This window comes from Myripristis murdjan, chromosome 1, assembly GCF_902150065.1.
Source record: "Myripristis murdjan chromosome 1, fMyrMur1.1, whole genome shotgun sequence".
NCBI lineage: Eukaryota > Metazoa > Chordata > Actinopteri > Holocentriformes > Holocentridae > Myripristis > Myripristis murdjan.
Window position 1 is genome coordinate 18,687,733 of NC_043980.1, and position 23,308 is coordinate 18,711,040.

At 39.9% G+C, this 23,308-nt stretch overlaps 1 protein-coding gene across 3 annotated transcripts in view; it reads left to right on the forward strand.

The window, feature by feature from the left end:
- Nucleotides 1-22,113, forward strand: part of rnf24 (ring finger protein 24) — a 41,128-nt gene extending 19,015 nt beyond the window's left edge. The window contains exons 2-8 of one of the 3 annotated variants that reach the window (XR_003928404.1): nucleotides 242-391; nucleotides 2,815-2,859; nucleotides 5,637-5,679; nucleotides 7,451-7,492; nucleotides 17,310-17,389; nucleotides 19,340-20,961; nucleotides 21,095-22,113. Coding sequence is in view for 2 of the 3 variants with exons in the window: in XM_030054647.1 (XP_029910507.1) it covers nucleotides 249-391; nucleotides 2,815-2,859; nucleotides 5,637-5,679; nucleotides 7,451-7,492; nucleotides 17,310-17,389; nucleotides 19,340-19,478 (492 nt within the window). In the remaining variant the exon portion in view is untranslated. Of the gene's footprint in view, nucleotides 1-241; nucleotides 392-2,814; nucleotides 2,860-5,636; nucleotides 5,680-7,450; nucleotides 7,493-17,309; nucleotides 17,390-19,339 lie in introns of all 3 variants that reach the window. The other 2 variants (XM_030054647.1, XM_030054658.1) reach the window with 2 other exon arrangements.
- The last annotated feature ends 1,195 nt before the right edge of the window (nucleotides 22,114-23,308 follow it).

Sequence of the window (23,308 nt, forward strand, 5' to 3'; positions counted from 1 at the left end):
CCAGTGTCAGTTCAGGGACCAAAAATAGTATCATTTAAAGAGTCAGGCTTAAATCTGTTTGATTTATGCACAACAAACTGATTTTAAAGGGTTATTATGTCAGTTTTCATTGGTGGGATCTTTGCTTTGATCATTGGAAGATGATTTGTGTGTGTCGGTGCAGTGGGGAAATCTGGAAATTCCTAGCTTTCTCATTTCTCTCTTTCCTCTTTATTTCTTTTTTTCTTTCTTTCTTTTGCAGAATATCCATGAGCTCCGATTTCCAGCACTACAGTTTCAGGATGCCAAACATAGGGTTCCAGAACCTCCCCCTTAATATTTACATTGTGGTGTTTGGGACGGCCATCTTTGTCTTCATCCTCAGCCTTCTCTTCTGCTGCTACTTGATAAGGTAAGAGCCATACACCCTCTAGCTTTGGCTCTTTGTTTAGCATTTTGACTGTGTGTTGTGGTGGTTTGCAGTTCGGGCTTATTGCATTAAGTGCCATACAGGGTTTCTTAAGTCAGTCAAGTTAAGTGTTCGTTAAACATGCTCCTATGAGTAGGTACATTTCATTAAATGTACATGATAAGCAGATTTTTGAACACAGTTTACATGAGATGTGAAGGCTTATTGTCACAGATTGCCATGATGCAATTGTACACAAACTGTGGCATTTTTGCATTTCACATCAATTAAGCTCTTAAATTAATGGTGCAGTGTCCACGTGTGCTATTTTACTGTAGCTGTATTCAGATTAGCATCGACAGGACACATCAACAAGTTCCAGGTGTTCTTAATGTCATGGCTTAGCAGCAGTGGTGAAACTTTATTTGTAAATCTCCCAATAAAGGGGAAGCTCTTCAGCCTAAGTCAGTACCAAGCATGTGTGCATTTCGAATTTGTTGAACTCCCATGATCTGTGCAACGTAGTTAGTAATGTTTTATATTGGCTGACCAAGTACATTTTTTATCCCACATACTGTATGGCACTTGGGACTGTGGCTCCAGTTTATTTTGGATCACAGATCTGTTGCTTTTTTTTCTTTTGGAAATGTGTGTTTTCTTATTGCTTTTAATGAAATAGTTCTTTCACCAAAGAGAAGAATGTTTCAACAGCACAGTTTGGAGAAGGTAGATGAAAAACTACAATTACTGACTTGATAATCTGAATTTACAGGAAAAACATCCCAAGTTGCAGTTTATTTGCTGCATTTAAAAAAAAAAAAGATTTCCTTTTCTACTAGGAAACAAAGTAATTGTTCATTTTAAGAAATTTGGCCTGCTTATTATATATTCAGTATATTAGGTATTGCTCTGTAATAATAAGGCACAAAAGCATATCTTATCTGATTAATCGATGGGGTAATCAGTAGAATACTCAATTACTAAAATAATTGAAAGCCTCAGCCATGTCTGGTCCAGTCAAATTTTACTTGGCCACTATTGCTAGAAGAGTTATCTTCTGACAGTGGCAAACTGTGGAACTAATGTCCAGCATCTCTAAGATGGTGAGAAGCAGCAGTTCCCATCAAAACTCACCCCTCGCCACCTTGTCCAGTCCTATCCGGCAGGGTCATTGGTAAGTAGGTTAAATGCACTCCTGTGTTATTATCAAACCCAAAGAGAAACCTTTTGACTTTGGTCTAGCTCCGTGATTCAATACTGAAAGTAAAGTTTGTCAGATTACCAAGTCATTTGAAGGAAAAAGGAAAAAATAAAAAGCAATTTTGCTCCATAAAACAGCTTCTAAAGATGCAGTCTCCTCATGCAGATCAAGATGAGGGATGGGTTAAATCGTATGCACCAACAGGAATGACTTCACAATTCAAAGCCTCCATACTGAAATGTGATTACAAGGGTGTCAGAATGCAGATGAGTTAAGGTAATTATTAGGCCTAAAAAAATGAAATGGTTAGACTTCTTTCAGCTTTATATTATTCACATTTTAGTTTCACCTCAAAAATGATGCATCAAAATAATAGTGTCCTGTAGTGTTTCTGCAGACAGCTTATTGCCCTTGTTTGGATCCCCTGCTACAGACAGGTGAATGAAACGAACGAGTCGTGTGTTGGAGTTGGTGTGTGAATACCCACCATGCTGACAAAGACAAACACACACACAGACTGAAACAAGGCTGAACATTACAGTAGTACTCTATTACCTCCGTCAGTGGGTCCATAGTCCACACAGACACATATGGAAAATATGCAGTGCAGCACACACAAGGATTGAGAAATATTTCTTGAGCAGGGAATATTTTTAAAAGAAAACCAGAGGCAGTGAAGGAGGCCTTGAATGGTCAGTTCATGAGCATGACAGAAACATTTATGAATTGGTACAGTAACCAACTGCAGGTTGAGCTTTCACAAAACAACCCACACCTACATTTTTTTTTAAGATTTATTTTTAACATTTATTTAGAGCTCATGAATGTCCAATGAAATGTCTTTATATATGATTAACGTAAGATAGACCAAACCATTTTAACTGCACAGTGATGGCTTGCATGCATATTTTATTTTACATTTTCAGTTGCCTGACTAACTGCAGTGATATTATGATATTTATTGCATTAAGGGAAAGGTTGACTTAGACGTCCATGTTTTTCAGCCACAAGTTCACCTTGCTCCCTCTCACCACTGTGCTAAAAGGGTCATTCAGCAACCCCCCCCTCCCCCAGCCACTCACCCCTAGACATCCGACTCCAGTCATTCACCCATGACCCCTCACCCTTGACCTTGACCCCCGCCCTCGGGAGTCTCTGCACCTTTACCTGCTGGTCTCTTTCAAAATGTCAGTTTCTCTCCTAGACTGTGCTGCTTGTTTTACAGATCCCTCTCACTCTGCTGCGAGAGGTTAAGGTTACTTGTAATGAGGTAAATCTTACAAACCTATGAATCTCTCTTCTCTCTCTTGCTCATACTTTTTCCCTTGGTCCCTCCCTGGCTTTTACATATTTTTATTTTTCTGTACCTAGACTTTTCCTATCCCGTGCTCCTCCTGTTCTCTCCTTGTTCACTGAGTTGTTTGTTTTTCCTTGTTGTTTTTATGCCCAAGAGTTTGGTGAAAACCTGGGTGAACATGATCTTTTATCTGTATGGTACTCTCCTTTTAATTTGGAGTTTTGCAAGCCTCTTCAGAGTACCTCAACACTTACATGAATGTACTGTATATTAATGTTTTATTCAGTGTATCTATTCTTGTGATATTGTGAATTGATATTTTGCTTAGTGCTTGTTTTGACAAGAAAGTAACATGAAGACTTACAGTCTTTTGCATGAAGCCTGTTAATATTCAAGTAGGCTTACTAGTACACTAGAGATATTTGACAGAGGTCGGTAAAATGTCAGTGTGTTGTCAGAATTTACACTTTCTCTACACTTTGTTAATCTTTGAATTTGCCAGGCATCAGTCTCGTGACTGTGGTTAGGCAGAATCATAATCAACACAGGCATATGCTTGCACACACACACACACACACACACACACACACACACTCAAATGTTATCACACTCAAGAATGGATTGCCCTCTCTTTGCTTTGCTGCCTCTGTCTGAAAATAGCTGAGGTATGTTTCTCTCCATATGCTAACCTTATGTAGCCTTTATGGTTCTGTTCCAGTGGATATATAGGTTAGTATGTCAGTAGTTTCCGTCCTTGGAAAGTGCAAATACTAGCAGCACCTCAGAAAAAAAAAGGTTTTAGTCGCTGACCAGCATGTTTTGCACATGGCCTTTATCAGGGTGTGTAAAATAATTAATGTAAAAGTCTCTATAAATGCATAAAACAGCTAAAATCAAATAATAGATTGAAAGACAGTGGAAATGACCAATATATAGTCATGTGACAAACCAAAAGGCTACCGATTTTTTTTTTTTTTTTCCCATTGCAGCAGTTTAGCTAAAGTGGCCATTTTCTTTAGATACTGAATCTTTTTTTTTTTTTTTTTTAGAAATAAAATATAAATAGTCACCAGCAAAAGGACCTGCAACATTTTATCATAGGCTTCCAGACAGGATTTTTTTCGCAAAAGAATGCAGTGATATTTTGGGCCAGATCTCTTCCTTGGACTCATGATAGGACTCTGTCAGTGCAGTGACCTTTGCTGGCAAATTGCAAATATTTTGTTGGCAGTTTGGCAATTTTATGGCTCACCATGACATTTCAATACAAAATGGGTGGTGCAGCACAGTTTTGGCAGCAAAAATTACATTTGTGCCTTTGCTTACTCACACTTCATGATCTTGGTGCAAGCCCTGACATTTTTGTGTTGTTTTTCTGAGTTTAGATGGAGAGGACACACCCACACAGTCCTCCAAAGTCACATAAACCATGTGGGATCAATTCCGATTCGCAAGGGCCAGTGTCCTGCTGACTTGTGGTCCTTTTGTGTAGCCTATATTTGGGTGATGTGTGTGGCCTTGATTGACCCCACACCCACTGATAATTTACTCCTCCTAATCCTAATTACGTAGGTGCAACACTGCTGTGTTTGCACCACTGCGCACAAGATCAACAAAAAATGCTGATCATGCCCCTGTATACTGTTGGCATGAGCCCATACCTGTGTGCCTTTGTGCCTTGATTGGTTATAACAGGACCTTTATTTGTTAGTAACTATTTGATCATTCCATTATCTGCCATTCTCTTGGCTGATTTTAGTGTTTTATGTATTTCATGACGGTTTTAGATGGCCTTATTCAAAAACACAGAGAGAAGCTACAGTGCCAAACATGCTGGTTAAATCTGTTGTAAGAATGTCTTTTCTCTGTGTTACACTGGAAAAGACCTTGTTAGTGGGTGACATTGTACCACAAATACCATGCTGTCATTATAGTATTAATAATACTTGAACATTTAAGGAGAAAATTATTGATGTTTAGGGAAGGTCATTTACTTGTCAAGCAAACGACGAGACCTAAGTAACTCAGTTACAGTTTGAACAGAGAGAAGACAATATGAAACAGGAATATCACCAAATTGAACATGAATACGTGTCTTCCAGATAAGGAAACTAGAGGACATATTGTAATCTGATGTACAGCCTGGAGCTGCTGCATTTATTGCTTAATTCTCTGTGGACATTAGGTTTAATAACACCAATTATTAGGTAGGATAAACTCTATAGCAACAACACATTTATGAAACACAACTGTTATAATGACAGAGGCAGCCAAAGCTACTGGGTGGAATGTGACAGCTCCAAGACAATATAAAATCACCAAGATCTAATAATTAGAGCCTTATGAACACACCAGTTAGAGCCACCTGATGACAGTTGGTTTTGTTTATTATAATGCTTTGAGAGGAAGTTGAAGAGCCAAATTATATCCTGACTGGTTTCGATTATGTTGCCAACAAACTAGTCGGTTCAGTCAGTATCAGAGGCCAAACCCTGATGCAGAAAAAAGAAAAAAGTTACATATATGCCACAGTTTTATGAACTGTATTATTTATATTATATCTCAGTAATACACTAGAATGCAAAGTTTTATCAAAAGACTAGTGAATGGCAAGAAAATGCCGTCTGTGTTTGCTTTTTTCCCTCTCCTTTACCAGGATGTTTTCATGTCAGTTTGTCAGTTTGTGTTTTAGCCAGTTTAGGCAAGTCACTTACTAATCAAAAAGATGTTTTGTCTTTACGTCTCCCCAGGTTGCGGCACCAGGCGCACAAAGAGCTGTATGCATACAAACAAGTAAGTAACCCAGTGACTGACCGACACACACATGTACACACACACACACACACACGCCTACACATCACAGAATATGACTTGTTTAAAAATAATTATGATGATAATAATAGTAATTGTAATAAACTTGAATTGTGTAGCATGTTGATCAGTGTTAGTGCAACAAGTGCAGCTCCAAGTGCCTTGCAATACAGAGTTACATGCACCGAGCGCTTCACATGTAAATCGACATAGAATGAACATAAAAACAGGGATAGAATGCCATTAGCAATGTGACATAAGATCGAAAATCAGCTTTTCTTCAATACTGTTTTCCTCATTTAACAACAATGAGGAACAAGCCAAAAATCTCTTACAGCGTTGTCACACTTTTCAAGCTTGTACTGGTGTTAATGTCATATAGCACCCTTTTTCACAAACTTGAGTTCAAGCAAAGCCATGATGGTACAATGATTCAGTTCATAAAGAGTGGCCAGTTCAGAGATAACAAATCAGATCTCAGGTCACATGAGGTGGTTGATGGTTGAGTGAGAAGGGAATACATGCATGAGGGCTTACTTGACTATGGAACAGATCCAACATAAAGTCACAGATTAACGGTTGCATGGAAGCCCCATGTATCAAATTGGAAATGAAGGGAAAGGGGAATGAAAAAATGATGAGACTCTTGTTGATTCTCATCTTTAAATGACAAAGGTAAGTGAATGTATTCTGTGGCTGCATTCGGGCATATCCACATGTCTTCCTCCTTAGCTCAAACATTAGACAGGTTCTCAGTGTTTCTGCTTCTGCGCTGAACTTCATTGTATCCTACAGAGGCTGATTTATTGTTTGTATTTTAGCAAACTAACATAGATAGATAGATAGATAGATAGATACTTTATTCATCCTGAAGGAAATTCACAGTTTTCAGCAGTATCCACAGAGCACAGAGTAACATGAACAGTTGAAAATAAAGTTATGAGGCACGCAGCTGCAGGAACTTTACAACAGTGACACTCCTCCAGTATATATCCTGCCAGTTTCAAACAAAACAAAGAAGGCTCAAACTCGTCTCCAACCAGTCTCCAGTGTACTATTGTAGGCCCAAGCACACTGGATTGTGTTTAACTCTAGAGGGAGAAAGCGATTCAGCCGGAAAAATCAGGTTCACGGCTAGTTGGAGCTGACCTTGTCAGCAAAGCATTGGTCTTAAGGGTAGCAAGGGGAAGTGGTGGAGGGCATCAACATGACTCTCCTCTTCTATTTATATAATACCAGTGTGTGAAACAGTTTATGGGGCCCGCCAAAACATGTGAAAGGCAAATAAACACACACGTACATACACACTAGCATGCACACGTTAAGAAACACATTCACACTCTGATCTTTCTGTCTCCCCAGCTGCTTGTTGGAAAGCAGTGAGCTTAAGTTGGCCACCTCCTCGATGGGTTATATAAGACCACCAAGCACATGCACGCACGCACACACACACACACACACACACACACAGACAGATGTATATTGGAGACCAGAGACTAAATTACTTGTTATTTCTTTCTTGTGTCCTTCATTCAGCCTGAATAGTTGATTGTTCATAGCAGCTCATGAATAGCACATTCACTGTTGACTCTCATGTCTTTGTATTGCATATGTACCGAAATCTATTCCTGTTGTTTGTTGTATTTGTTTATATATTATTTCTTTGAAATAACACTTAATACAAGATAAACAGTAGTGTTAGTTAGTGATTAGTCAGTATCTCTCATAATATGTTGTCTCTTCTCCCCCTCAGGTTATTCAGAAGGAAAAAGTCAAAGAGCTAAATTTGCATGAGGTAAGCACTTAATCTCATCTCTTATTCTGTTGTCTGTTATTGCCAGTTGATGTGGCGACTCGACACTGTCAATATCTGGCCTATCTGGGGGACGGGAACATTTTGTTGAAAAACAAGTACATACTGTCCTGCTATCTTTGCTAGTTTTGGACTAATGTGCTGCAAAATTCAATAATGCTACAGTCACATTGTCTGACATTTAGATGGATAGGTCATACTCTCTTGTGCATCCAGTATTTTCCACAGGTTGACGGTAGGGCTGTGCGATATGACTATATATTGTGGGACGAGAGAAAATGTCTATCAGTAGAGATTTTCCTATATAGTTTTTATTGCTGGTGTCCCAAGCCACTTTAGGGCAGTATGTTATTTCATTGAAGTGGAGCTCCTAGCTGTCTTGAATGCATCATTGGTACACATGAGCATGAACAACAAACAAACAAACAGGAAAACGAAATTCCCCGCAACACTGCGATGCAGAACAGGACTCAGCCTGCCGAGGACAAGATGAGGAACTTGTGCCTAAAGATGGGGGCACCTCTGCCATTAAACCAATAAATAAACCAATAAACCTCTTCTACCACTTACTGAAAAAGTACGAAAGGCAAGACAAGGAGAGCTAAAAGATGTGAGCTACATGGAAGGAAAGTGTTGAAAGCAAAAGAAAATCTCAGTTCTGTTCAGTGTCGCTTCCACATAAAAAGGAGAAAAGACAAAGTGCCTTTCATTTGTATTTAGGTCACAGAATTATCAAAAGTAGTCATGATGCATGTGGTTTTGTCAGTTTTTAATCATCAAATTTACTGGAAACATATAAAACTACTACTACAGCTTATTTGTGTTTGTTGTACCGTGTTTGCTTTAAAAATGTGTAGTATGCAGTATGAAGCACATGAATATAGGTTTGGTATAAAAATAGCAAGCTAAATTACAGTAAATAAAGCCCTTCTATTTCAGCAGACTGGAATTACAAATGTAAACTACGGTAATTTACACCTGAACGAGAACTCTGATTGTGATGACTAGCTGCAGACAACCCATCTTAACTATGACTAAACTTAAACATAGGGTTCAGGTCAGGGAATGTTTCGTTTTCTGTAAATTGTGGGCTTGTAAATACAGAAACACAAAGCAGTCAGACTTTTACCTAGAAAAGTCACAAGCTGGGCTGTTTCAATATACAGCAAATGTGAAAAGTTGGACTGTGTAATAGATTTACTTTTCATTTTGGGTACCATCAATTGTTTTCATAATTTAGCAAATAACCTGCTCCTTTTAATTTGGTTATGCGTTAACACAGTGGAGTTAGTAGGCAGTAGCAGTGGCTTTATTAAAAGGCTACACAACTTACGGTGTTGATGTATCGCAATATATAGTGTATTTTCTTGTGTTTGGTTGTGTGTTTTTATGGCCTTATGCAGCATAAGGTGGTAAAAATAGATTCCAAGCAGGGTAAAAAAGCTTCACATGCTGCAGACACGCCACCCAGGTGAATATGGGGGGGGAAACAATGGATAACAGTTCACGGCACGGGCATATTCTGTAGCCAGTGTGACTGAGTAAGTGTTGGGCAGGACATGGTGACATAACGACACCAAAAAAAAATTTGCATCTAAAATTATGATTCAGTATTTATTTTTTATGTCTTTTCTCATTTTTTACATAAAGGCTACTAGTGGGAACATCTGATCTGTTTTCATCCTCCAGGTTGTGCCAGTGAATGGAATCTGATGATGCACTGTACCATCAAATATTAATTCCAAATGATACGCTGAACCTTGTGACTCTGAAGGGGCAGTACACTCTGCTGCCATCAACATAAACATTAATAGCTTCAGGAAGGCCAATAAAATGCCCCAAATAGCATGAACATGTTATGCAATGTGCATCAGGAGCAGAGATTTGCTCCACGAGTTAGCATCCCAGTGCAGCTGGTGATGTTTGCAGTATGTCAGGCTGGGATAACTGGCTGGGGTAACATTTACTGCGTCAAAAGACACAAAGTAATTGCAGGATGGACACACTGATGCATTGAATTTGACGTGTTTTCATTCCTTCTCACAAATACCAGAGCCAGAATGCAGAAAAAAACAATACAAATGGAGGAAAATAGCATTAATTTAGGAGGTACCAGGCAAGATGGTACATGTTTGCTAACTTGTGGTTTGGGACGAAAATTGCAATAAAAAAACTTGGAATACTGGGGCACCGCAGTAGCTCGCTGGATAAGAGCGCGTACCACGTGTTAAGGCTTAGTCTTGATCACAGCATCCTGGGTTTGGATCCGACCTCAGGCCATTTGCTGCATGTCATCTCCTTTCTCTCCACTGCCTTTCCTGTCTATCTCTCCTGTGACTGTCAAATAAAGCAGAAATGCCAAAAAAAAAAAAAAAAAAAAAGTTGCAATACTAGCTAACTGTAATGTTGTGTGTGTGTGATTGTTTGTCTTATGTGATAGTGAGTAGAGACAGATGATAGAAAACAATTGCATGAAATGTCGCCATTAAGCTTGGCTGATGCATGCTTTGTCCCATGCACCAGTTGAAAAAAATCCAACAGAGGCAGGCATTCTACGCCTTCAGAAAATTTTCAGAGCAACAACAACGCAGAATCTGCACTGGTGACAGAGTCTCCGTTTTGAAATCAGTGGACTTCTGCTGTGCAGACACATTTTGATGTATTAGGTGTCATCGTGGCTTGAGTCAGTGGGTTTGCGGGCATGTGCGACTGCATGTTGGTTTGATTTTGGTCTGTTTTGAGTTATTACATCACACAATTTCTTGCCATATTGAAATCTTCTTGACATATTGTACAGTGAAAACTAGCATCTTATGGTGCAGTGATGACCTCCTTACTGTTGTTGCTGTATGTCAGCACAGTTGGAAAACTATAACCTCTAACACACACAGCTGTCCAACAGTTGTAACAGTGGGAAAATGGATGCTTTATGTTGTTGATGAGCTCAGTGTGCCTTATTGTACATGCTTATAATGTGCAAATCAAATTCAAATAAAGGTCTTCATTCAGTCCTTCATTCATGGGACACGTCACCCAAGACCACTGTCCCTTTGTAACGCATTGCTGCAAATGAAATGCTTGCAGTAGTATCTACATGTTAATGGGATCATGCCACGCCACCAATCTAAACAAAGTTCTTGTCATCAGGGCTGGAATTTCCCACAGTCCACTGCTGGGTTTCAGTTTGCACCCTGTGCCCTTCATTTTCTCTGTTATTAGAAACTGAGAGAGAGCCTCAGAATGTGTCATGTGAGTGAAGTGTGTGACAGAGCAGCCAAGCTGTTTTGTTTTGTGTAGCTGAAGACAATAACACACACACACACACACACACACACCAGCCTGTGGAATGACCCACTTTTGAAGACAACTACTCCAGAAGGGACTGCCTTGAACTGTGTATAGATTGAGTTGCATGTATCAATTCTCAGCAGCTTTATTCTTACATATTTATGGTAAGGTGTGTGCTGATCAGGGCTCTGGCTTTTCTCAAAGGCCAGATAAGTACTCCTACACTGTGCTGAAGTTTGTATGATGGTGTAACCTGATACATCCTAACTTTGCACTGTTCATTAAAGGATGATACCAGCATCCCTGTGACACTCTGATATGTTGTGTGGAAGACAGCTACATAGCTAAACCTAGAAAGTTAATGTCATGCATGTTGCAACAATGCAACACTCGCCTGTGTATTATAGTAAATAACATCACAGAGGAGTGATTTAGCTACTATAATACACAGGCCTTGAGCGTTCTATTGCAGAAACAATATCTCAAATAAATTGCTGACATGAAGTTTGAAATGTTTTAAATGCCCTGTCAAAAAGTGCTCTTCCCAAACTAAAACTTGTTTAGCAACATAAACCAATTTGAGGGATAGAATTGCTTATAGCCTACATGCAACATTACATCTCTTACAATATTAGTTTTTTAGCCAAGTGTTAAAAAAGTCAAGGGCCTTTGCCATATGTCTTGGAGCTAACTTCCTCTTTTTCTGTGACCGCTACGTGGTGAAGAGTTTCAGAAATCTCATGCCCAGTAATGTTTGTCTTGTTTTTGTTTTCTTATTCAGACTCATAATCTAATAGAAACCTATCTGTTGTTAGCAACACAGAGAATATTGTTTGAGTTAGTTATTGTCAGCGGCTAGCTAGTGTAACAGAATCAGAATCACCTGTAGGTGATGGATAATCACCTGTTAGTCTGACAGCTGTTGTAGCAGAAGAATACAGATAAAGTGATGCGGCTTCTGTGATGTTACGGTAAAAATCGCACGGATCTCAGGACAATCACATCGCTTGACTGTAATCTTCTGTTGTATAAATCTAAAATATGTAACATTGGCAAACGTGTATAACATTTTAGCTATAGTGCAACAAAGCAGTCACATTTAACTGTATCTGTAACTCAGGTGGACCAAAAGCATATGCAACTGTTGTTTCCCCCCTGTGCTTAAATGCATAAAATACTGTCTGACTGAGTGTGATGTTCTTTTTGTTGTGTAATATTGTCTCAGTTTTGTGTCAAACTACTTTTGTACATTTTGTACTTTGAGGATGAGACACTTGGTTGTATTGTGAAGGGAGACCATATCTGGGTATCTGGAAGTGGATAACTCTGCCGTAGCCTTGCTGTGATAATGTTTGAGCAACCTCAGATTTTCTAATAGTGTGTAATAGTAATAGTGTTAGCAGCTAGCAGTTAGCAACACAGGAACACAATGAAGCATGAGTTGACATGGAAATATGTTGGTATATAACCCAAGTGAGAAAGGTAAAAAAAAAAAAAAAAAATAAATAAATAAATACATTTGGGTTCATTTGAATTTTTTGTCATCCGAAAACAAAGCAAACCAAATGAACAATGCAACAAAATATCAGCTATTCCACTGATTGTCACCACAGCAAATGGACTACTGGTGTGAAAACACATTCAATATTATTTCCTTGTGTTAAACAAGCTTAACTGGTATGATGGCATTACAGTGCTCTATTCCTGGAGGTATAAGCTAGAGGTCATGCTTTTTGTTGTTGTTGTCCTATCTAAGAGTAAGATATATATGTGTTATTGTAAGACTCAGTGAACCTGTGCATTCGTGTGTTGTTGTCACTTTGATTATGTAAGTACTTACGTTGTTGACATTGTTGTTGATAAAGAGTAGATTAAAGGCCTGCTAATGTTTGCCAGAATGTAGTTAGGAAGTGACTGGCACCCACAACCTTAAATATTGACATTAGCACTGTATTAATTGAAATATTAACTGATTGACCAAAAAAAAAAAAAAAAAAAAACAGACTGCTGGCTTGCTTGCTGGCTTGTTCCAGTTGCTGTAAGAGTAGCTCAGTGATGCTGCCTAAAAAGGAAAAGAGACATGCACACCTGTGTGTATCTCACCTGGTACTACTGAAGGTATGTTGGCCAGTGCTCTTTTCTGTTGTAGGGCTGTTTGAGTGTGTTGGAAGCGAAGAAAACATGAAATGTCAGCACAGGTTTGAACGTGGGGCTGGTTTGTGATGAGCTGGAGTCTAGCCGTCATTTAGCCCTAGTAAGGCCAGACATTTTATCAGGCTAATTGTTGAAATTTCCAAGTGTATTACTGATGTTTGAGTTTTTCCTTGCTTTTGACATGTTTCTTTGCCAGCTGACATGGCTTCTGGACAAGTACAACTTTTATTCGACATGTTTTAAATCGGCTGTGACTAACAGTAAATCGGCTGTGACTAACAGTAAAATCGGCTGTGCATTTGTCCACAAGACAAATGCAATGATCCAGTGAAAAGGAACCATATTTCTTAAGGATGATTTTTGTTGACAGTATAGATAATTTTCAACTAAAAGGAAAAAAAAAGGCCATACAAAATGCATACTTACTGTTATTGGCTTAATTAATTTGAATAATTTTGACACCATGGTGATGCTGGTTATTTGTCAGTGTATGTAATTTAAAGCTTCACTAGTATAGCATCAAATACGATAAATTTGGTGACCCATTGAGTCCCAGGTAGTAGTGTTTTACATCACTGTAGCAGAGACAGTGCAGCTGGGTCATCTTAGCTAGCTCATGGCCGTGCCACTGCGAACAGTAGCTCATGCATCAGATGTCCATCAGCATTTTGCCATTAACTGCTTAATTATTATAGCAGTTTGAGTGGGCAGAGCAAAATTGTCAACTTTACAAGCTAGTTGCTGCAGAGAAACATGAGTATATTAGGAGAATAGTCAAATATGCGTGGCATCAGTTGCCCTGATAGCTCACTTGGTAGAGCGCGTACCACTTATTAAGGCTGGGTCCTTACCACAGCGTCCTGGGTTTGAATCCAAGCTCAGACCCTTTGCCCCTTTGCAGCATCTCATCCCCTCTCTCTCCCCTGCCTTTCCTGTCGCTCTCTACTTTGACTGTCAAAAAACCTGCTATTATACTATGCTATCAGGATTGATCTGCGAATGATAAATATCCAACACACAGCAGCTTTAAATAGCTTTCATGGACATGCACAATACTTGTCCCGCCGCATGGCAAACAAACTGCACTCACTTTGCCTGTACTCTTTATGTCTCTGCCGCTCCTGATTACTTCATCAGGTCCTTCTCCATTGTGTTAGAGGGCACACTGTAATGAATATGAGGCACTCCCAGTTCACATGACGCTGTAGAGACTATTTTGCTTTGTCTTCATTTGTTTCGGGCCAGTGTCGATGGTTTTAAAAACTGTATGATGTAACCAGGAATACAGGAATACCTTCCCAGTGATTACCCAATAACCAGTTTCCAAATTTGAACATTAGCTGGTGTGCCCTGCCATCTAGGCTGCCATAAACAGCAGCGATAGTTTCATGGAAGCAAGGAGACTAGGCTACTCTGTTAACTTAAGTTAGATCAAATACAAGGGGACGTTGGACGGATGAAAATAGCGCAGCCTTAATTATGCATTTCTTTGGTTCGTTATGCTTGCAGAATTATTATTAAAGGATTATGGTGAGAAAGACTATTGCTCTTTGCTACATATTTCCAAATAGAGAGACAGAGATAGATATGAATAAGCACTGAAAAAAAATCCATTCCTCCCCGCATGCTGCCATTTGAGTCAGATGTTCCTCCTCCACAGATTCTGTGGCAGTGATTGACTGTTCTCTTGTGTGCACTGCCATCTAATGACTTCCAGTTATCAAGTGTTTTACTCTTGCCAATGCGTGTCACTAATGGTAACGTTCAGTGATCTAACCACCATTTAATTTCACTGAGGAAGGCGCAGTGTTATCTTCTGGGTAAAAATCAGGTGGAAAGAATGCCTGAATGAATATGAAGTGGGGAGCACTGGTTCATGCTTCCCACGGACACGGATGTGACTGGGGGCGCGAGCTGCATCCACAAGTAATAGGCATTCATGCTTTTCATGCTGATCCATCTCTTCCGTCCTTGGTGGAAGTCCTCCACTTCATTTCCACCTCCTTGCCCAGTTCCTTCCCACCTCTCAGTCGCAGGAGGCGCTTTATCGTGGCTGCCGGCCCTGTTGTTTTAATTGCCACTTGTGACGGGCCAACGCTCCTGGCAACACACCCTCGGTCACATCCGTGTCCGCAGCAAGCATGAACCAAACTTCAGCCTCCCAGTTCACACAACACTTGTAGTGGCTGTTTTTGTGTCTGTTTTTTTTTTCACTGTCAACTCCTCATCTTTTGTCAAGATGCCAACCGCCGTCATTACACATCTTCCAGGACTATAATTAATACAAGCCATGCCTTTTTTTTTCAGCAAACACTTTGCAGCAGATTTTGTCCTGCTGCTTTGATAAATATTTTTTCAACGCTTACTGACTTAACAACAATGTTCCCTAAGTGCTATAAATAATCTCTATGTTATGCATTTATGTGTCAAGTACATCACTATTGGAATGTAGCCGTGTAGCTTAATGGTTCCTGCTGTCGCACTTACAAAAGAATTTTAAGTACCTCTAAACACACCTGACTGCAAAATAGATGTGCTGGTGTTGACAAGTCTGATACTAGGAGTTTCATTTGATAGAAAAAAAATCACAGGATTGACTTATTACTTGTTTTTCTGTCTCCATTGTTGCTTGAATTGTCCTAGTTATGGCACAGGTGTAGCAGAATGAAACTGGCTTCAGGCACAGTTGGCATTGATCAAGTTGTGAGAGGTTATTTTGTGTGTTATTTTGTATTTTGTGTGTGTATGTGTGTAAAAGTGACACAAACTGATGGACAAGGTTGGGATGAAATTTATGTTTGAAGGCTACAATGTAAAAATTTCACTCCCACGCCTGTTACATAAAAGTGCTTGAGTAGTTCTTCATTGCCACCACGGTGTTTGGAAACATGAGTCTCTGCCTCTTGTCCTTCTCTGTGTCTTACATAACTGATTCATCACTGACACTGATCAAGAGCATTTCTTTTTTGCCTGCAGAGATTAGGTTTCAGGTTGTACCAGTCTTCCTATAACTTCCTGTAACTACTTGCATGGACATGCACCAGGGTGTTATAACAGCGTCGCCTCTCCTTAACACTTGGCCATCATGCAAATTTTCCGCAGTTTCTTCTTATGGAAACAACAGAATAAGGGTACAAGGATGAGGCTTTTATCCCCATCCTCATCACAGTGAATTTTGTAATCACTGCCAGGAATAGGCAGCCTGTACTGACCAAATGAATTAGTCCCCAGTGCCACTAAGTAAAAGTTATTTATGTCACCGTATTTAGGTCTGTTACTGTTCTGGTGTGTCACACTTCTCCTGCACGTGAATGAGTTATTATTGCTTCAGATTTTTTTTTTTTAAACTGTTGATACAGTGCTTGTCTTTGGTTGCTTGCTATTACTTTAGCCACCAAAAAACTATTTAGGATATGAAGTACCAAAGAACAATTGGTAATTTCTTTTTTTTTTTTTTTTAAATTGTTGCATTCATTAATGCTGCTATAGGCAGGTTTCATATATTGACACTTGGCTTGAAGTAACGTAACCCTTGTGTTGGATGAGCATATATGAGTTAGATAATTTGTCAGAATATTGATAGAGCCTGTGCTCATTTGCTTTCAAAGTACATCTGTGTCGCTGGGGCATCTGACTTGTTTAATTTATGTAGGCCTCAACTGCTGAGCTTGAGGGTTTTGCTCTTAAGTTGTCAGTCAGCTGATTGCCATTGGCTCGATAGGAAGGAGAGGAGAGGGAGGAAGAGGCTAAGTGTATTGGGCAGACAGTATTTTTTTATTTTCATTTCTTTATGCCTTCGTGCGGGCAACAGCTGTGGGTGGAGGCAGTATGTTTTGTGTTGTCTGTCCATCCATCCGTCCCATTCTCATGAAAGCAATATCTCAGGAAACCCTTGAGGGAATTTCTTCAGTTTTGGCACAAACGTTCACTTGGACTCAAGGATGAATTGATCAAATTTTGGTGGTCAGAGGTCAAAGGTCAGGGTCACTGTGACCTCACAAAACATGTTTTGGCCGTAACTCAAAGATTCATACTCTAATTGTGACGAAGTTTTACACAAATATCTAATAGGATACAATGATGAAGTCATTACTTTTTATATCCAAAAGGTCAGAGGCCACCTTATCTGTGACATCATAATGGTCAGTAACTCAGTCTTGTCACTTCCTCTCTCTGGATGACAGGCAGGACATCGAGCCTCCTGGTCCTCTGGTTGTCCATCACAAGCTCAGTGGTTTTGCTGGTACTGAGCTTCAGCTGATTGTTGTTGCATCATGTTTGTGTGTGTCAGTGCAGTGGGGAAATCTGTGGAAATTCCTGTCTCATTTCCCTGTTCCTCTCTCTCTCTCTTTCTCAGATATGTGCAGTGTGCTTGGAGGAGTTCAAGCAGAAAGATGAACTAGGGATTTGCCCATGCAAACATGCCTTTCACAGAAAGTAAGTACAGAACATGTTTTGTTGTGACATGGGTGTGTGCACACTTAAACACAAACACACACACACACACACACACACACACACACACACACACACACACACACACACAGACAGGGACAGTTTTGGCTTAAAAAATTCACTTACACACATTACATGATTTTGTTAATATAATTTTGATTTTTAATAATGTTCAATTTGTTGGTGCAGACTTTGCACCAACAAATGCTGCTGTTTGACACAGTACCCTACACAGAACAAATGGGTTGGGGTGTTAGTGACAGGACATTAAGCTCAGTCGTAGCACTACAACTGGGCAACGTCCCGTCCTGTAGCTAAATGTTGCCATCTAATCTGCACATTAGCTAACATTAACCGGGTTAGCAAGCTTGCTCACAAGGCAACCACAGCACTCATAATGAATGACTTGATGGAGCGTCCAGGAACTAATTAGCCAACTTAGCAGCAAATTGGCCCATTTTCATGGATCTTGTCATGTACAGCGAGAAATCAAATCCTAACATGAGATTAGGTCATGATGTCAGTTTCCCTGCAGCGCTTAATTTGTGCCTATGCAGCTGTTGTTGGTCTGATTCATGTGCTGTGGCTTTCTTAATAGCTTGTAGTGTGTCAGTAGACACTGGCAGGTAATGCAGCATGTTGATTCACTCAGCCTCCTTATCAGCCGGGCCTCTGGTCTCCTGCAGCATGCTCGGCTCAGTGAGTCAACCAGGGGTAAATGCCTCCTAAGGCAGGATCAAAGTTTAACTTCACACCCCCTAGTCACATCTGTTTGTGCTGTAGTCTTTTTCAGGCACTGGACTGTGTCTTCAAGGGGCTTATGGTCTGACTGAACATCTACAGGTCATCCATATGTAAACCTCTCCATTCCATAGGCCAGGGCTAATAATTGGCCCTGATACAGCAGGCTGTCTGTTTGCACAAACACACACACACACATAATATATGTATATAATGTGTACTTACTATATCTATCTATCTCTCTATCTATATCTATCTATCTATCTTGCATCCTTGTCATGAGAACAACTAGAAAAAAATTAACATAACCTGATTCCACACCGGACTGGAGCCAAGTGTGTATGAAGTAGAGAACTCCTGCAGGGCATTATGGATCGTTTGTGGGAGGGGAGTCTGGTGGCAATGGGCTTACTTTGACCTCTCCTGCCCTCCCCCCCTCCCACCCGCCCACTCGAGAGTCCTGACCATTTTAACTGAGCTGTTTATCTCAGCAAGGCACCTCCCTTGGCCTAGTTTTGTTCCACCAGTCACAGCTAGAGTCAACGCCGCTCACTGAATAAACATTCACATAGTGCGCGTGTGTTCATATAAGCCATGTTGTTACAGAGATGACATGCAGCCCACACGCACGCCACCACCAAAATAGTCCTTGGACTCTGCAAATAATTTCGTAGTGCAGAGCCACTCTCCCACACATGATCTGTACTGTAAGTAACGCCTGTAACTATAGAAATGCTCAGGCGTCACACCAATGGGGCTCTGCTGTTGCTGGTTTACACGGGATTCTCAATTCATTTGGCAACACAAAACAAAAGTCAAGTTTTGAGAAACCCCACTTATTTGAGGGGAACAGTAACTTTCCATGCTGTCCCTAACTAGAGGGTGCTGCAGGCAGCTATGTCACCTATGCCACTGGCCACTGTTAAAGCTCTGATTGCTCAGCTGCTTTGTGAAATAGAATACATATGAGGTGCACCATGAAACAGTCCTTTATTGTCCCTCATACTGTTAGACTTAGTGAGCAACTGAAACTTAATTAATATAATCTGTGGTCATATATGAGGCCAAAATCATGAGTTGAATAATTTTTGAGAGTCAAGCCTAACCATGTTTACTTTTCTATACCTCTCCACCCACCTCCATCTGTCCTCTCCTCTTTTACCCTGCACCCACTCCTTTCTTTTCTCCCAGGTGCCTCATTAAGTGGTTGGAGGTGAGGAAGGTGTGCCCGCTGTGCAACATGCCCGTCTTGCAGCTTGCCCAGCAGGCTGGCACCACGGACCCCCCTGTGCCAATACAGCCTCTGCCTGGCGTTGAGAACCTGGTGTAGCAGACACAGACCTTCTGTTACCATACACTACAGACACACACAAACACATACGCATCCCAGCACACACACACACACACACACACACACGCTTTCAGCTGTACAGGTACCCTTGTATATGAGTCTTGAGTACAGACAGGAGAAGCTGGAGTTACTATGCAGAGACTCGCAAAAATGTGAATCTGCTGCTCTCCCTTCCTCTCTTATCTTTGCCTTGGATCACAAAAGGATTAGAATGTCAGCTCCTATTGATATTGTACTGCTATTTCTCATTCATTTTGTTCTTTTCACGGACAATGAAGAAGAGGTCTAAGTTTTCTTTTCGGCCAAACTTTGGTCAGCAACTGTTTCACAACCAAAGCACTTTTCTGGGGACACCAGCAGAAGACAAGGAGGAAAAACAACAACAACAACAACAACAAAAGCCAAGAACTACAAAACATTGAAAAATAAATGGTTGCTTTCTTTTAACAAGCACTTTATGAGAAGTCAAACCTTAATTGCTTGTAATCGTAGTAGCAAGGTCAGATTTTATATTTTATTAACATTAATTATTATTTCTTTATATGTACAAAGCCACATGGGTTTTCATTTTTAGTTGAGTGAACTTTTATTTTTAAAGGACAAAATATATCTTAAAGGGACAACAATACCTACAGTATGTCAGTGTATGTCAGGAAATGCAGTCAGTGTTTTGTGCTCTGATGGCACACATTTACACGCATAAGAAAGTGAGCTTAAAGCAACCTCGGGACTTGATGTCCAGCTAAATGTGAATTAAGGTTAAGGGTTTGAGTGTGTTGAAACCCAGAATTTTACACACAAATGCACACATGCACACACACATACACATACACACACACACACACACACACACACACACGCGCGCGCATCTACCTTATAGGAAGGCTAAACACTTTATTCTCTTATCACCAGTTTGTCTTTGTTACAGTGGCCATTGTCGTACTTTCAAAAGAACCAACCATTAAAACTATGTGGTGTAAAGTAGTGCATCAGTGCTGAGATGGTTTAGTGCAAAAAAAGAAAATACTGTGAATGCAGCAAAATACAGTGAACAAATTATATTTTGCCCAAAGGAATTTACCTGCTATAATCCTCTGTATAAGTTTGAAGAGCACACTGACCACACATAAATAATTCTCTCCAAGGCATTGCCATTTTTGAAACAACTGAGAAGATTTCAATGTGAATCAGATTTCGAGATAACCAGTTCTGTGAGAGTGTAGAGAGTGTAGCCTGGTGATTCATCTGCCAAACTGTCTTGAACATCTTTATATCCTTTCACAGAACAAACACCAGTCTTCTATGGCATTGTTGAAAATGAAGTGGCATAAAAATCAAACAATACAAGAAAAAATGCCAGAAATTTGACTGACATTGAAAAGACACTGTGCAAAACAGCTAATATGTAACTGTTATTTTTTATTTTTATTATTATTTTTTTTTAATTATTATCTTCAAGGATGTAGTATCACATATCTGGTCCGAAAATGGTAATTCAGTTTAGGCAGACTCCAGAATGATCCACGTATTTCCCTTCTTTGCTACTCAACTCATACACAGTTGCACAAATCTGTTTCATCTTCCCTTTTACCCAGATAGAATTTTATTTTCATTTAATTTAAATCACTGTAGCTACCTGTACAAAGTGAGTTACTTCACTCAGCATATCAACACACTTCATCAGCATACCTTTTTGTTACGCACTACTTAGTAACCCCAACACACACACACACACACACACACACACACAGCCAGAGAGAGGCACATGAGTACATACTAGCCATGGGCTGTCAGAGAGGCAGTGGTCAGCAGGTTGGAGTGAAGCAGCATTTTCATTCACATGCACACACAGTAGACCTGCTTTTTGGGCCCAGTATTCTGGTGCTTTCCCCTCTCTCCCTCTTTCTGTACAGTACAGCCTTTTTTGTTCATCACTACACAGACCCCTGAGCCATGCCTTTGTGCTTTTTTTGTCCTCATCCCCCTGTTAGTTTCTGTGGGTAAAAGTGCTGTGCTGATGAGTTTAGGAAGGAGAGGAAAAGGTGTGCCAGAGTGATGGACCTAACATATAGTAGAGATGTCTTACTGCCTGTGTTATGTATTGTCAAAAGGCAGTTGCGCATTTTCTTCAGTAACACTATATTATCAATTAGATGTTATCCTGTGAAACCAAACACTGTCAAAGACTGAACTGCAGAGATTCCTGAAACGCGGATGGCTCTAGCAGTTCAGCTGGACCTTATCTGATGCTTTGTCTTTAGTGAGACCCATCCCATTTCCACGATCCTGACTCTACTATCAGGTGCAATTTAACACTTCAAAGACGCTCACAAAGATATTGTCCACTTTAGCTTTACTTGAACAAAAATAAATATGGGCTGACGGCCATAAGTACAAAAAGAGCACAGGCCTGTGTTGATGGTTAGTATCCGAATCATTTCACTCCATGATAATGAAATACTATGAGGTCAGGAAGAAATTAACATTATTATTTATTTTCATTTTTGTCCTTGGTGAAGAGATTCTGGGTTATTGTTGAACAAGAGAAGCAAACATGTGAGGACCCTTCTCAGTATTTTGTGTGATTTTTTTTTTTTTTTTTTTTACTTTTTTTCTTCTTCTTGTGATGCTTCACTGACCTTGTATCTCACTACAGATGTAACATCATAGAACCAACGATGACGCTTGGCTAGAGTACACACTGATTTGTAGCCTTGCCACAGACCCTGAAGACAACATTTTTGGGGGCTAGCACAATGCTAATAATAACACAAGTCTTAAAGTTTTGTTTTTCCTTCTGTTAATGGTTTTGGTCTTTGAATGTATGGTTTAGGGGAGAAAAGAATATAAGAGAAGAGTTCATGTGAACGCATGCTATGTTGCGTAAGCAAATTGCCACTGAAATCACCATTGTTAAATGTACATAGAGAGTAGTATAGTTAGTGTATTTATACATAATGAAAGGTGCACTGAAAATTGCTCCTTTGTAGAAATTAAATGGCAGCTGAGCACTTACTGCCATTTGGCCATTTTAGCATTGTGTTTGAAAGTTTTCACCTTTCCATGTGAATTCCCTGTTTTCTTCCTCTGTGCCGTCCTGATTCCACGTAAGATAGAAGTGCCAGCACAGCAGTTAACGTAAACAGTCAGGGATTTTAGTTAGTGTCCCTGGCATTAAGAAACAAGGCTTTGCATTTTCAGTGAACACAGACACATCAACAGTCACTCACACACTGTGGTCAAAAAGAATAGAAACCATCATTAACGATGTAGTAACAAAAAAGGAAAAAAAAAAATAGCTTCCCCCCATTGTAATCACCATTGACATCAGTGCTGCCTCTAAATGACTGACTGATAATGTCAGAAACACATTTTTATGACTTTTCCCCTATCTGCACAAATATATATTTCAGACAGTGTTATTTAAAAAAGCGTTTAAAGTGCAAGTGTTTTGGCAATATGTGGTAAAACTCAGTTGGTATATTCATTAAACTGATATGGACACCTTCACCTTCATAGATGCGGGATTTCATTATCTCTGTCATTTCCACGGTTCTTTTTAGTGACCAGACCATTTGGACTTTATAATCTCTATCACTGCCTGAACTGCCACTGAACAGAATTTTCTTCTTCTTATATGGTGTGTGTTTATTCCCCTCTGTATCTCTAATATAGTGCCCCTCCAACCTTCAGCTGACTTCTCGCACTATGTCCAAACAAACCCCTCCTGTCTGTACCAGAGTAGCCCTGTATTCACCATGTCCCACACCTCCTAGCCCTCCTACCCGATTTCCCACACCTGTTTTGTT